At 41.8% G+C, this 16,515-nt stretch overlaps 1 protein-coding gene across 1 annotated transcript; it reads left to right on the top strand.

The window, feature by feature from the left end:
• The first annotated feature begins 6,023 nt into the window (after positions 1–6,023).
• On the top strand, positions 6,024–13,082 carry LOC149817865 (eukaryotic translation initiation factor 4B3-like). The gene is made up of 2 exons (XM_089984064.1): positions 6,024–7,352; positions 12,674–13,082. Exons 1-2 carry the CDS (start codon positions 6,058–6,060, stop codon positions 12,741–12,743), a joined length of 1,365 nt encoding a protein of 454 aa, XP_089840190.1. The 5' UTR covers positions 6,024–6,057; the 3' UTR covers positions 12,744–13,082.
• Positions 13,083–16,515: the final 3,433 nt, after the last annotated feature.

Below are 16,515 nucleotides of genomic sequence, written 5' to 3'. Positions count from 1 at the left end.
ACCTGATCCGCTCTGAAAATGGTTTGGATCGGGTTTGTTACCGGGTCCAAAAGCAGGACCCAACCCGGCTAACATTATTAAAACGAAATAGAAACCCTCAGTTTCTGTTTGCGTTTTACTAAGAAACCGAAGGGTTTTTCCCCTTCGTCGCCCCACGGCGACCCACATTGCTGTACGATGACCGACGTCGGTGACCAGCCAACGACGGTCACCTCCCCCGGCGATGAACCTCCGACGATGCAACCTTGACGACACCCCGGTGACAGGTAAGGGGCTGACATTTAGATTTTTTTTTTTAAATGTCTATCGCCGGAGCTGCTGGCAGCTCGCGTCGCCCCACCGGTGACCCTCATCGCTTGCCGACAATATACGTCGCCCGCTAGAGACCGACGGAAAACGACATCAACCCTGATGGTTGAAGGAGCAGAGGAAGGGGTTTTACAAACCCCTTTCGGCATCCGTCGATGACATCTTTATTCGAAAGCACACCGGTGAGGGTAAACCCCTCTGCAGCCCAACGACCACAGGAGACAAGGGGGTTTACCTTTGTCGGCGATGATCGATTGGTAACTGATGAACCACATCTCCTCACAGCAATGATCACCCTGTTACATGCAACCCAACGTCCACACCCCTCCACCAGTGACGTTTCCTACGGCGATCCTAGCGTTGGCAGAACATCCCTGCAGCCCGACGGCCATAGGTGATCCTCCTCTCGATCCTCTGTTTTCTTTCTTTTTCTTTTTTAACACAGGGTTGTTGGGGCTGCAATCGCCACCGACGTACGACTGTTGGGAATGGCAGTCGCCCCACGATGATAGTTGCCATCGACCGGCTACCCACGTCGCCCCACGACGATGGGCGATCATGTCAAAGAAGGGTCTATTTGCTGGTGAAGGTTGTCGCACCATGACAACAGTCTTCGAGGGATATACTGCATCACCATCATCTATCCTGTTTGCGATAGACTGCCAGAAAGACTGGTGACCCATGTCACCCCACGGTGACATGCGGTCAGCGGTACTGATGCGTAGCTAGAATTCAGAAAAAACGTTGAAAGGCCCTATAGGACCGCACGCGCAGCAGAATGCGTGGGACTCCGTGGGCCCATAATCCAATGTTGGCGATTTCTATAAAACAAACACAAAAGGCATACCTGTATTGGCCATAAAGTGCGTGCAGGGTATTCAGCGTTCTCCTCAGCTGGTCGACGCCCACGATGAACTCAGATCTTAGGTCGACGGTGAGCAGGACCCTCTACCATGTAAACTGGATGTAGAATTTGAGTAGGCCAGCTACAAATCTCTCATCATCTTCGTAGCAACCAACCCCCTTATATAATGGGGAAAGAGGCAGGTACGACACGTAACTCCCACCCACTAACCCCATTATGTGGCCCACTAATGACTGTCAAACTGGGTCACTCTGTGGGTTGAACCCAAACTTATTATGTCGAACAGTACTTCCTCGTACAACTCAATAAACCAAGCTTGAAGTGTTCAAGCTTGACTTATTCTTGTGGCGAGTTAAGCCAAGTTTCAAGCTTACAATGCGCTTGAGTTAAGCGAGTGGAGTTCAAGCAAGTTTGTTTTATAGAAAAATACATTGTTTTTGAGATGAGAGAAATAGGATTATAAAAAAATACATGTAAAATATGTGCAATATATGTTTAAAATATATTTCTTACTATCTATGGAGCTTCTTCGAGTTGAGCTGATAAAGAGTACCTATTGTTCATATTCAGCTTGTCGAGCCTATCTATTGAGTTTGAAATGACTCTTTATGAGCCGAGCATGAACCATGCCACGAGCACTTGGCTTGTTTCCCAACCATAGTAGACAGGAAGGACCTCAATGGCTTTATCAATAGAAAGTAGGGATGACAGTGGATAGGCTAGGTATATGTCAAACCCACAAGGTCAAGATCATGCCTGGTGGGATGTCCAACCACCAGCATTGACTGATTCTTAGCTCTTTGGTGATCCCACAATCAATGTCATCAGGATTGATATCTGCCCTTAAGGGCGTGTTGGAATCTCGGCACTGGGATGGGCGTTTATGCATTTGGTGGTTCTGAGGTAAAATCTTGGTCAAATTACCTTAGTCGTCATCTTTGGAATCTCGGCGCTGGGATGGGCATTTATGCATTTGGGATGAGAAGTGAGGCCCTTTCTCCTTTGTAGTTACACTAAGGGGGCGTTTGCATGTCACGGAATGGGGTGCAGCGGACCCCAGAAACGGAATCGGACCCGCAATTTCCACAGAAAACCCACCTCCAGCATGTAAAATGGCACACCCATCAAGGGTTTTCCACGAAGACGCATTTCCAGTGTTTGTGTTGTCACTGTGAACCCCGCGGAAAATCCCTAAATCATGGATTTGACAGCTGCCACTTGTTCAAATGCATAAACTCCATAAACGCCCATCCCAGCTACAGATTCCAAACAGACTATTCGGTTTTCAGAAACATTTCGTGGAGTTGGACAATTCGGATTCTGACCTGAATCCATCTGAATTGGTCAATTTTTAACCAGCTCATGACACGTCAAAAAAATATTTTAAACCATTTAAAAAATATTTAAAAATAAGCCCAACTGGCTGATTGAGGTCCATTCACAACAATACTGACAACATTGCCTACAAGTATTTGGCTGGACGTTGCCTAAGCCCCAGTGAATCAGTCGGGACTCGTGTTTGGGCGATATTTTGAAAATATGAGTATTTTGTCACGATATATTCACAAGCCGATTTAATCCAAAATGTTAAAAGTTGAAAATTTCTTACAATATGAATGCGATATAAACAAAATTTGCATATGTCAATATTTCTTTGAGTTTTTTCCCAAAAAAAAATCTTTTTAATTTATGGTAAGAATTTTTTTCTCGTTGGGAAAATTCAAAGGCTGCAAAAGGATCAGATATGGTCGGCTATCCTATCATGTTTCTCTAGATATGGATCCTTTAAGTAAGATCCGAATGTACATTCAGATTGGATTCAGATCAACATTTTAAGTTGTATATCAAATTGATCCGTTTCAAGATCTGACCCGATTGCATTTTTTTACATGCAAATAGATTAAATTTGTTCTATTCTCCCGGATCCAGTATCACCACATGTATTCAGATTGAGATTCAAGCTCACCTCATGGGATCTGATTTGGATATTCTGTTTAATTTTTGGATTTGAATTCAGATCCAGCAAGAGTCCAACCTGCTTGCACCCATAATTCTAAGGCCGAGATTTGTGGTATTGTTTCTAACATAGATCCGGATCTTACTCCATTTGTGTTAATTAGGCGGTTATTTATTTACTTATTTCTGTATGGCCAAGCGTGAAAAAGGACAAAAATTGGGTCCCACAGGATCACAGTCTCCTGGTTTTGTGATCAGTTTGGTCGGTGGGAGCAGATCAGATTCGGATATGGATACAGATTAGAAGTCCATGGACAATATTTTCCCTAGGCATAAAATATTCATATAACATGATAAACAAAAGGCAAAAAAGTTAACAAAATCTGATAAGTAAATCTAAAAAAACTTGCGGTTTGGCATAGTGGGATGGGACCGAGGCTCTTAGGCAGGTGGTCTAGGTTCAAATCCTGTGTGCTTGACGACTCTTTGAGGGCAAGGGATAAGCTCACAGAATTTTACTCTGTCAGAACTAGGGATGGAAGTGGACAGGGGGAAAGTGGGGCCCCGCCCCGCCTCGCCCCGTTTGGACCAGGGATGAAGAGTATGAAACAGGGATGGAGGCGGGGAGGAAGGTTAAAATCCATTCCCGTCCGGGGATGGAGGCAGGGATGGACGTGCACTTTTCCCCGCAATATCCCCACCCCGCCCTGCCTCATCCCCGTCTGAACCGGGGATGGAGGACATGAAACGGGGATGAAGGCGGGGGTGGAGGATAAAATCTATCACGGCTGGGGATGGAGGATAAAATCTTGAGGCGGTGCAGGGGTGGAGACCTTGTCCCCCGCCCGGCCCGGCCCCAGTGCCATCCCTAGTCAGAACAATGCCTGTAGATGTAGGTATGGGAGATAGAGCCAGCACACAGTTAGGTCTATGATCCTGGGGGAGGTTTCTCTGTGTAAATATATATATAAAAAAATAATATAGTATTTGGATTGGACCTGATTAGATCTATGGGCTCCAAATCCCCATATTGTTCATATATTTATTTATATGTTTGTATACATGTACAGATATTTTTAAGAGACTTTTCTATAGAACATGTTTTTTCATAATATCATGAGATTTAGTTTTCTCAGCCGTTGAAGTTTTGTTTTCTCAAACCTAAAAGGCTACAGCTGGGCTGGGAATAGATCGGATTTGGTTGAATATCGGATCTGAATTTGTTATGTTATATATGGATTTGGATTATTTGGTTAAGATCCCAATGTACATTTTGATGGGATTCAGATCTGTTGGATCAGATTACTTTTGGATTCAGGTGGGACATTAATAAGTATTTTAAGTTGGATCTGAAATTGATCCAAATCAAAATCCGATCTTTCCTTATTTTTATTTTACATGTAAATAGTATGTTTTTCTTCTCTTTTTTCCTGAACCAATATTATCACTTATATTTCAGATTCGGATTCAACTTTACATCATTGGATCAGATTTGGATTTGGAATCAGATTCATATCTACTGTTTACATTTGGATTCTGTTTTGAATCAGTCACCGGTGCAGCTGGGTCAAGACGCCAGTTACCCACACTCAATCTTGAAAATCGTAGTTGCATAGGTGTAACGTGTAAGCCAGATGATGATAATGGATCTAGATCCAGGTCCACCGACCTTCGTTCAGCCTTTCTAGGGTCTCTCTTGGCAGCTGGTTTTACTTCTTACGCAACATTACACACCAAGGATTGAGGGGCATCAGTTGCGTGGTCTGGTCGGCCTCTTCCCAAAGTCTCCTACTCCTCCCACTGCCATATAGGGGTGTCAACAGGTCAGATTATATTTTCGGGTATTGTATCGGGTCCGAATCTGGGTATAATCAAGTTTATTATAAGAAAAATCATACCCGGACCCGATCAAACATAGTGACAAATCTTGCCATAATATCGCGAGAAATTGCCTGAAAGTTTAAAACGACAATTTATTGCGAGATTTTCAAAATATTGTGAGATTTATGAAAAAACATAAATACCGTGATATTTATGTTTTAAATGTCTATTTATCATGAAAAAACCATGTATTTTTATTTTTAAATAATTTGTATTGATATTTTCTTATAAAAATTATTTTTTAGATTTTTTTAATTTATTTTTTTATTGTTGAGATTTTGTCAAAAAAAAATGCACGATTTATGAAAATTTTCAAATTCTGGCAAGTTTTTTGAAAAACAAGATTTTGCTGTTTTTAACGTTTGTCACTGTGACATGAACAAACCAGACTTGGTAAAATAATATTTTTTATTATTTTTACATTGAAAATTATGAGTTTTAATTGGAACTCGGGTCAGGTCCAGGTCTGGTATAAAATTTTACAAACTATACTCGGGACCATGTATTAATGGGAACTTCGGGTTCAAACTCGGGTCTTAATCAGGTCCTCTTATTTGTAATCATACTCAGATTCTATAGAGTTTGGTCTGGGTCAGGTCTAGGAAAACCCGATCCATTGGCACCCCTATTTACAGTATCCTAGAAAGAGTGTGATGGACAAATTTACCGGAGTCCTATAAAGATTATACGATCCAAACTTGATAAAAAAAATATATATATTTTTCTTTATGTTAAAAGATTTTAAGACCTTAATACGAATTTGGGTTGGACCCAGCTTTAAGTCCGACATAGATTGCAATCGAACTTTTTTTCGATTCAAATCAAACCCGACCCATTGACATTTGACACCCCTACTCAAGACTCCTACCAAACCACAAATCGTAACATTCTACCCGAGTCCAATACCAAATCAACAATCCACCTTCAATCTCTCTCTCTCTCTCTCTCTCTCTCTCTCTCTCTCTCTCTGTTTTGTAGATATATAAAAGCTAAAAGGGATATTGTAGAAAGCGAACAAGCGAGAGATAGAGAGAGAGAAAGAGAAGATGGCGACGACGGCAGCATCGGTGTGGGGGAAACCAGGGGCGTGGGCAATGGAGGCGGAAGAGAGCGAGGCGCTCGAGCGGATGAAGATGGAGGAGCGGAGATGTGAGGGAGGCCTGGGGGTCGTCGGCGACGACGACTCCGGTGCGGAGCTCTCCGACTTCCCGTCGCTCTCCGCGGCGGCCGCGGCGCCGAAGGCCTCCCGCAAGAAGAAGGGACGGACCCTCTCCCTCTCCGAGTTCACCACCGGCAAGGTCGTCACCCACGGGGCCAAGTCAGCGGGCCTCACCCCCGGCGAGCTCCTCCTCCTCCCCACCGGGCCCCGTCAGCGCTCCCCGGAGGAGCTTGAGCGCGGCCGCCTCGGCGGAGGCTTCCGATCCTACGGCCGGGACGGCTTCAGCAACGGTAGCGCCGGAGGAGGAGACCGCAGCTACGGCAACGGGAACGGAGGTAGCAGGGATTTGCCTCCGTCTCGTGCCGACGAGATCGATAACTGGGGTGCCGGGAAGAAGGCGTTTCCGGAGCGGCGGGAGAGGGGTTTCTTCGAATCGCACTCGAGGGCGGACGATTCGGCTCCGTCTCGTGCCGATGAGATCGATGACTGGGGGGCTGGGAAGAAGGCGTTGCCGGAGCGGCGGGAGAGGGGTTTCTTCGAATCGCACTCCAGGGCGGACGATTCGGCTCCGTCTCGTGCCGATGAGATCGATGACTGGGGCGCTGGGAAGAAGGCGTTGCCGGAGCGGCGGGAGAGGGGTTTCTTCGAATCGCACTCGAGGGCGGACGATTATGGTAATTGGAGTTCTAACAAGAGCAGATCTGCGTCCTCTGATGGTGGATTTGGTGGTTACAGGGAGAGGGACGGTCGTTCGAGGCCAGGGTTCGACAACTTCGGCGGGGCGGCTGGGTTTGATTCGTGGGGGAAGAAGACAGAGGATGGGAACGGATCAGGCTCTACCGGTAGGCCGCGAATCGTACTGCAACCGAGGACGCTGCCGATCAACGGGAAGGGGGAGCAGCAGGCTCAGAGCTCAGCGGTACAGAGGACAAAAGCATCGAACCCGTTCGGTGACGCGAGGCCGAGGGAGGAGGTCTTGGCGGAGAAGGGGCAGGATTGGAAGAAGATTGATAAGCAGCTCGAGTCCGTGAAGATCAAGGACGTAGATTCCGCGGCCCAGCGGTTGGATCGAAGAGAGGGCTCGTTCGGGAAAAAGGACATCGGAAACGGAAGGGCGAGTTCCCACGATGATCGAATAGATGGAAGCTGGAGGAAGCCTGACTCAGCCGATGGCCCTGAGAGGTGAACTTACACACTTACGGTTACAATGATTCAATTTCTTTTTCTTTTCTTTGTTTTGATAGATCTTAGTTGTATGCTCCCAACTTTTCTGTTTCTAGATATCCCCAATTTCAGAAACCATTTATATCTAGATGCTAAGCGCGTATTGTTTTGTTCTGACTGCATATAAAAGTATAAGAAGGTTTGATCGTGTCAGTGATGGTCTATCTTGTACATGATTTTATCTAATTGTTGGCGCGTCCTCTTTTGAGTGAATCACAAAATCTGTATCATTGTGATAAGTGAAGCGACTAACATCCTCTTTTGATTCCTCATGAGCAACATGAGGACATATTGGTTTCCTTGTTCTCTTGTGTGGAATACTTAACATCTTGCTGGTGGAAAGTGGATGAGATGGTGCAGCAAAGTTTGCATTAGCGAATCCAGGTACTTAGTGGCATGAAAGTGAGCAGTGTGCAACAATGGAAACTGTATTATCCAAATAATGCTTATCTAAATGAAAATAGCACATACACACACTGATGTTCCTTGTCTATGGTCAGATAAATATCTGATCTTCTTGTATGGGAGATACCTCATTTAGTTCCGAAACTGTAATTATTTTAAAATAAAGTGGCTATTGACCTAGTGACAAAATTTTTGCTCTGGGCGTTGGATGTTCTTCAATCCAAAAGTTTTATGTGAAGAATTTCACTTCTCTCTCTAAAAAAAAAGATCTTAAAAAAAAACACTTTTCGCTCTCAAAAAAAAAAAGAAAAAGAAAAAGAAAAAGAAAAAGGAATTTTATAGGTTGAAGCTTGATGCTTTACAAGAGAAAGTAGATAGTTTACCTGAGGTTGCTTTCTTTGACATATTTTAAAATACTGGATAGATTTAATGATTTTTATTGGCCATTAGTTGCCCAGGTGTTGTCTATTTTGATGCATATCTTGGGTGATCTTTCTTACTAAAAGATGAACAGATTAAGAAAGTGCTACACTTGTGAATGTACGTGTTGCTTAGCATCTTTGTTTGTGATCATCTGATTTAAAATTTAAGGAGCTTTGTGTTCTGTTTGACAAAGGCATTGGTTGGGGAAAATGGTAAAATATAGTTTTCAGAAACTGCAAAGTGAAGTATTGCATGTTCAGTTATCTGCTGTTGTGTAGATCTAGTCATCTGAGAACTATGCTAGTGTCTTCACACTGGTTGAAATAACCTCGTTTTCTTGTAAATTCTTTAGAAGCATGGAAAATTCAGTGTTTTTAATTGTGGATGTTCTGCATACATTTTTTTATTCTGAATATGAGCGACTAGAACAGCAGAACTAATATTGATGGGTGCAATATTCAATAGTTATAATAACAGATTTAAATAATGGAATATAAACCTGCATTAATATATCTATGATAGAAGGTTATTCATATGATTGCCCATGCCTTGAAAATAGGGATAGCATCTATGTCACATGGGTGCGGGTGCGGCACTTTCAAAAACCTTGGGTGAGGGGGTGCGGCTATATATATATAATTTTGAAGTTTTAACACTTAACATTGTCATAATTTAACACTTAACATTGTCATAATATCATTCATCATACATGCAATATATCAACCTAAATATCAATCAAATAAGTAAAGCAATTACATAAATCAACCTAAATATCAATCAAATAAGTAAAGCAGAAAAGAATTAAATTACATACCAAAAGTATATCCTACAATGTATATGACAATGAAGTAATGAATCTTAATAATTTTCTTCATCATCATCAAATGCATCATTAGAGATAATACTGGGCTCAGCTAAATTCATGTTTGTTATGTTGAAATCATGCTCTCCCTCGAAGTCACACTCTTCTGGGTTTATGTCCCAAAATTTGGATGTTCCTTGTCTGCGTTACAAACCCAATTTGAAAATGTTAAATACAATACAAGTATATTTAAATGAAAAACTAAGAAATAATCAAATAACTAAGAGAGCAAATTAGTACCTGTATTCATCATTGGTTCGCGAAAGTAATCGAAGATTTGAATGAACATATACTAAATCCTCTGCACGCTTGCTGGTGAGTTTGTTTCTCTTCATGTTGTGGATTTGAGAATATCTGCTCCAATTTCTTTTACAACAAGATGAACTAGCAGACTGCGATAACAATCTTAATGCAAGACGTTGGAGAAGAGGTGTTTCTGATCCAAATGTTGATCACCATGTGATAGGATCTATATTATCCTCCTCTCTCGCTAATAATGCTGGTCCATATAATTTCGAAGATAAAAAATTTTCAAACTCTTGTGTGACTTGATGTAAAAGATATGCTTCTGAAAAAAGTTTTGTCATGCACATATTTCTATATCTTGATAGATCTGGGTCTAAATTTGAAGGGACACGACCAATACCACCTGCCCGTCACTTATTTGCATAATATTTTGGATTAAGAGAATGTGCCATGTAATGCAAATGAGTGTTGCTCTTATCCCATCTTCTGACTAAAATTGAATGAATATGGTTAAAAAATTCTGAATCATCCAATGCAGAATTTTTTCTTCATGCTTGAAAACTATAGCTTGCATTTTTTCAATCATATTATCCCACATTAATAAACTCTGTGAAGCATGAGCTCATCCTTAACAACTTCTCTTAACATTTTCCAAACAGGTTGTGTAAATTGAAGGAAGTATACCACTCTGTCCCAAAACTCATCATCAAGAATGAATTTCTTAATTTTTTTAGCCTTGATATCATTGTCAGCACGATAAAATGTTTAATTTTCATCAGTCAGCATGTTGACTAAAGCATTCTTCACTCTTTTAATCCTCTTCACCATCACAATGATGGATGCAAAACGCGTTTCAGCGACCTTCAACATATTCAGGTCAGAATGCCTATTAAATATAACATTAGCACGGTGATGGTTAACAATAAAAATTTTAATGCTTTTGACATTTCTTTCTAAATCTTCAATCCATGAACATAAATCTTTGGGGTTGCAGATACTCTTTAGAGCCAGATTTAAGCTGTGTGCTACACAGGGAGCCAAAAAAATATGAGGGTACTCACTCTCCAAACTCAACGCTACACTTTTACAAACTGGAGCGTTGTCTGTAATGATTTGTATCACTTTCTGATCACCCACTTCTTTTATGACTTCTATAAACAACCCCTTCAAATACTCTGCATTTTTATATTTCCCTTGCTCCCATGAATATTTTTTAATCTCTAGCAACTTCTTCACATTTATCCTCTCTTCTGCAAGAAGTATGGTTCGTATTTTTTCTGAGCTTGGAGGCACATAGCCACTCAAATTACAATTTGCCAAAGATGTTACTAAATCATTCTAATAAGGATTTCTAGCCGCATTAAATGGGAGTGAACTAGAATAAAAATACCTCCCTGCTTTTCTATCCTTATCTTCCCTTTCATATGTATTGAATGCTGCTTGTATCGTTCATCTACCTTTTATATTGACTTTTTTTTTCAGCATCTTCTTGGTGGCTTCCAAATGACACACTAATTGCACAAGAATCACTCATTGTCTTTCTCTTCTCATATTTTTGTTATATTTTCTTGTATTATCTTCACATTGCCTCATCAACTTTTCTGCATCCTGAAATGCCATGTCCTGGCATCTTCAACAAATGAGCCTTCACTCTTGTATAAGACCCAACAAAATCTCTTTCACAGAGCTTGCATCAAAATCTCTTGTTTCCACCACCTCCTTCAGTTTTTGCAAGCTTATCTACATGTACTCATAGTGGCCCTACATCATCACTCCTACTACAACTATCAACAAAACTAGCAGCAAAACTCACATATGGGGATGAAGATGACGCAAGTCCTTTCTCTTTATCCGTCATTTTTATCCTGAAAACACAAAAAAAAATTATATTAAAATCAATTATGCAGACAATCAAGATTTATAATATCGAGTCCAATGTTGAATTGTGGAGCTTGATTTAGAGTTTTTGCCCTTGCTGGGGGGTTCGGGGGCTCCCCCCTCCGGGGGGCGGGTCCCGCTGCGCGTTCAGCGGCTGGGGGTCCAGGGGGAACCGCCCCTGGTGGGGGGTCGTAGGGGGGCAGCTATCCCCGGAAGAAATTTTTTCTTGGGAGGGGCTCGACCCCTCCCCTGAAATCAGAGGGAGCAGGATGGGGGGCTCGACCCCTCCCTTGCCGAAAAGAGGGAGGGACTCGGCCCCTCCCTTGAAATCAGAGGGAGCAGGGTGGGGGGCTTGGCCTCTCCCATGGCAAAAATAGGGAGGGGCTCAGCTCCTCCTCTGAAATCAGAGGGCGCAGGGTGGGGACCTCGACCGCTCCTCTGCCGAATACAGGGAGGGGCTCAGCCCTTCCCCTGAAATCAGAGGGAGCAGGGTGGGGGGCTCGGCCCCTCCCTTGCCGAAAACAGGGAGGGGCTCAGCCCCTCCCCTGAAATCAGAGGGAGTAGGGAGGGGGCATGGCCCCTCTCCTGCCGACCCAACAAGAGAGTGAGAGGGAGCTGGAAGGGGGGCTCGGCCCCTCCCCTGCCGACCCAACAAGAGAGTGAGAGGGTACCTGCGGCGAGGGAGAGGAGGTGGCGTCGGGCTCCCCTGCGAGATGTCGGGAGAAGAGGAGGTGAGCGAGAGAGGGAGCTGCGCGGGAGAGGAGAGGATTAGGGCAAAAAAATTTTGCCCTAATCCTCTTTCGTAGCCTCTTTTGATCGGGCAACTGAATTTTTTTACATTAAAAAATTGGACAAAAATGACCCTGGGTGCATTGACTGCACCCATGGTCGTGTTGACCGCACCCGCACATGCACCCACGTCGCATTGCGTCGATGCGAGTGTGGCACCTGCCATCCATAGGTGACCCTAATCTTGGAAAATAGTGGCAGTATACCATATAGAATTGAAACTCTAGGTGACTCCCACAAACCAAAGGTGCTATAAGTGAAGGTTTTTAAATATTTTTGTTGGAAGCTTTCTGATGGTCAGTTGTTGATTGGGGTTTAATTTTAAGCACAAAATTTTCTTTGCTAATTCGAATATCTGTGGCTTCATACATATCATATATGCATATGCTAAACATTGCCAAATTAAAGCTTGACCTTCTATATTGCTCATCATCAGCTGTATGGTCCAAATATACTTCAATGTTTTTTTATCCACACCTACTAGAGCGGACTTTTTTTTAAATCTAGACATATCTAGCACCTATTTAGAACAGCTTGGTTAGATTCACCTGATTATTCAGTTGGGTCATCAGATTTTCAGGTTGCTGTCAGATCTTTTTTAGTGCATCTTGCATTTGTCATTTTTTTTCCAGATTTTATCGTTTGCCCATTCTAATAGTTTCTGATACATCTGCAGGGTTGGAAAAGCTGATGGCGTAGAGGGAGGAGAAGGCAGTGATGGAGTCGAAGGAGCTGCAAGCAACTGAAGGGAGCAAAACCTCTTGAATATGGTGTTGAGCATAACATATAAGATATAATTGATTATTAGTAGGGATAAATTTTTGTCCTTTGGCTTTCCCCTCATTCTTTAGATCTTTGAGTTTTGCTTTATCCTCAGAGTTGCTGCAGGGTGCAGGACTAGGTCAGTTTTGGTAGTTAGTGATTCCCTACTTTTTTTCCGGTAGTGATTTCCTACTTTGTATGAACGTAATTTTTCCACTCATTTTTTGGTTCTATCACCTGTCTGTTTTGCCTTACATTGTTTCTCCTCCATGAAAAATGCTTGTACTGTACTGGTGTTTGTTTGGGAAGTGTAATGGTCTTATTTGAAAGGATTCTGTTATTACTTATGGATTGGAAATTTTATTGTGGTGAAGGGTGTATACTAGTGCAATCTTATTCTTGTCTCCTATTTGACACTAATATGGTTATGATGATAACTCTCTGTTCTCCAGGATTTTGTTCTAACAAGTTAGTAGGCACTTGTTCTGGGATTTTGCGAGTCGATTGTACTTGAATAGATTTGAGGTGTTCTACCATCTAACGGATATTGGTCCATGGCATGAAATGGGTGCACAGTGTTGAATTTATTCCACACTGAAATAGGAGAAGCACCTGTCTTACTATGAAGGATAAAAAGAAAAAGAAAACTTGGCTGAACCAAAAACTGCTTATGTTTAAACTCATCAAAACACTATGGCCAATGACTTGAAGCAGCGCCAAATTATGAGTCCAATATGCACCATAATTCCATTTGGCTTAATTGGTTCTAACGCAGACGCAAAAACATATGGAATTGGATCATAGTTGTATCCATTTAGGTTTATTGAGGTCAAATGGTCTATCGACAGCTGATGATTCCAATACACGTTCGTCCAATTGAAATTAGGACTGGTAAACTAACTGAACAGCTCGTGACTTGGCTTGGTTCGGCTTGTCAGGAACTTCTTGGTGATCGGTCGGTATAGCTGGTGGGCCGAGCCATGAACCGTACGTTTAGCTCAAATAAGACCTGGTCATGCTGGCTTAGCCTGCCATACCTACGTCCGGAAGACGGCGTAAAACTCTATGGCTAAGAGCCTCGCCTTCAGGGCCTATGCTGAACATCAGCTTAAACAGATAGGAGACTACGCCCATGAGAATGGAACCTTAACCACCTGTCTAGTGGCCGGGACCCACCCCACTACTCCAACCCCCTTGGGGCTACTAATACTCCAGTTGAAAGAATATTTTTCTGTTGAAAAAAATTTCCACCATACCTACTCTCAGCGCTGCCAGTATGGCATGCCATGTAAGAGGCACATGGGTTATACAGATTGTATAAATTATGACAGGTTGACATGGTTTCCGCACCAACCAACATTATTTTAATACTTTTTAATAATGCTTTAATAAAAATATATTTTATGTGCATATATATTAGACTATTGTTTTTTTTATTAATTAGTAAACTAAGAAATCCGTGTGGGCATTTCCTGCTACCAAAAAAATTTCAGAACTTGCATTTTGAACTCGGGTCGTGTGTGGGGTCACGTTATGCCATTCTCAATCGGTTTAGCAGATGGAGGCAATCTAGTAATTTGACCTCTTGAAGGGAAAGAGTGAGAAAGAGATAGCGGTCAGGTAGTGCTCAGCATTAGGACTTATGACTGGATCCCAGTTCAAACCCTAAGCCCCTAATTTGTTCTCATTTGATACTTGATTATGTGGAATATTTTTTTTTCTTTTGGTCAACTTTGCGGTTTGCACCAACTTTGAGTAAGCCGCCCACAAGAGCTCCGCTCATCTGGTAGAGTCGACTTATATATATATATATATATATATATATATATATATATATATATATATATATATATATATATATATATATATATATATATATATATATATATATATATATATATATATATATATATAGTTATGGGTCAGTGATAATTGAAAAATGTTAAATGAAACGTGATAAATGACTTTTTCAGATTTTTTTTTTCATTTTATTTTAAAATTCTGACTGTGCAGATGTGATCTATCCACTTGATTTTATAGGGATCAGCTGTTGAAGTCTTCCATTCCCACACATGGTCTAAAATCTTTGTAAAATTTTGAAGCTCCAAATATCAATTTTTTTCATAAAAAACACATGATCCAGGCAGTGGAGGAGCCATAAGTTTTTCGTTGGGTGGGCAGACTTCGGGTCTCGGGGACAATGCTATGGTCTTGAAGGACGATCCATTTATCCAGACCAGTGGCAGAGCCAGGAAGTTTTTGCCCACCCATCGTCAGAAGAAATTTTGGTTGTGCGTGATAGATCTGACATGCTCTTCTAGAAGCAGCCTCCCTGGTCGGAGAAGGCGAGTTGATGGTACCATTTGGTTTCATCATTCTGAGGGCCTTCATGGCATCGGCCTGCCCGTGGTCAGGCTACAACACACTTTCAAACCCTCTTTTCCTCCATTTAGTGAAGCAAGCATAGTGTTTTGCATGGCACCCATAACCAGATTTAGGTTCCAGTCATCCATATCGCCATTTCTGTGATTAGGACCTCACCGATGCAAGTTGTTTTCATCAAATTGGACCCTGTGTATGTGATCTACATCATCCATTTAGTGAAGATCGGCATTTGAATAGACAGAATCCAACTTATGTGCAAGACTTTTTGCTGATTCAAAAATCAATAACCATTAATAAAAACATGGTTTTTTTTGTTAAAGAACACTGTCAAAATAAATTGAAAATCATGTTTTTTTTTGTTAAATAACACTATCAAAAGATTGATTTCTATTAAATCAACCATGCTGAACCCATCGATATGGCCAGATTGATCAAAACAACTTAGTACCAATGAGATCCCAGAGGGAGTTATGACCACAGGGGATGATACAGGGATGAGTGGAGCTGGGTTCCCCATAAACGTAGGTTACACGGTTTCACAAAGAACAAATGACAAAAGAAGAAGCTGGGGAAAACACATAGATCTTAGTTGAATATTCACAAGAGAGAACTCCAACTCCGACGAACTAATAACCCATCTCTTCTGCAGTTTTTACACAGTTCAATAAGGTAAAAAAAATTGAAGGAGAAGATTAGCACTACCATCGTCAGAAGAAAACACACATGGACGCATATTCTTTCTTTAACATCGTCAGAAGATTTTTTTTTCCGGTTTCTAATTCTGGGGTGGGCGACCGCCCACCCATGCCCACCCCTGGCTCTGCCAGTGGATCCAGGTGTGGATTCCTCGTAAATCGACCATGCCCAACACATTTATGGGGTCAAAACTGCAAAACAAATAATGGAAGAGCAGGAAAACCCATTTCTCTCTTTACACATTCTAGAAAAGATGATCCAACAATTAATTCCAAGCAATGGACCATGTTTAAGGTTGGAGTTGAAATAGAAGTATAAGAAATACCTAGTTCACACTCCAGTTCTCGTATTTGCAATTTTCTGATATATATATTAGGGGTGTCAAAGGGTCCGGTTTGGTTCAGATTCAAGTGGGTCTAAACCCATATTTGATTTAAAAAGCTGATTAAGGGGCCAGATCAGGGTCCAATCGAAGATCATAAAAGAAACCATGCTTGGATCCTACAAGGATTACATGAACCAAACCCAGACCATACCTAGTAAAATAATATATATTTTGTCTTTTTTATATTGAAAAATTGTGAAAATTAGTTGGAACTTGGGTTGGGCCCAGTTTTGATATAGAATTTCACAAACCAACTCCATATATTAGTTGGACCCTTTAAGTCCGACGCA

Source organism: Nuphar pumila, chromosome 13 (genome assembly GCF_984573655.1).
Source record: "Nuphar pumila chromosome 13, dmNupPumi1.hap1.1, whole genome shotgun sequence".
Lineage (NCBI taxonomy): Eukaryota > Viridiplantae > Streptophyta > Magnoliopsida > Nymphaeales > Nymphaeaceae > Nuphar > Nuphar pumila.
Note: the sequence above shows the minus strand (reverse complement) of the source record. Positions and strands in the feature narration are given on the sequence as shown.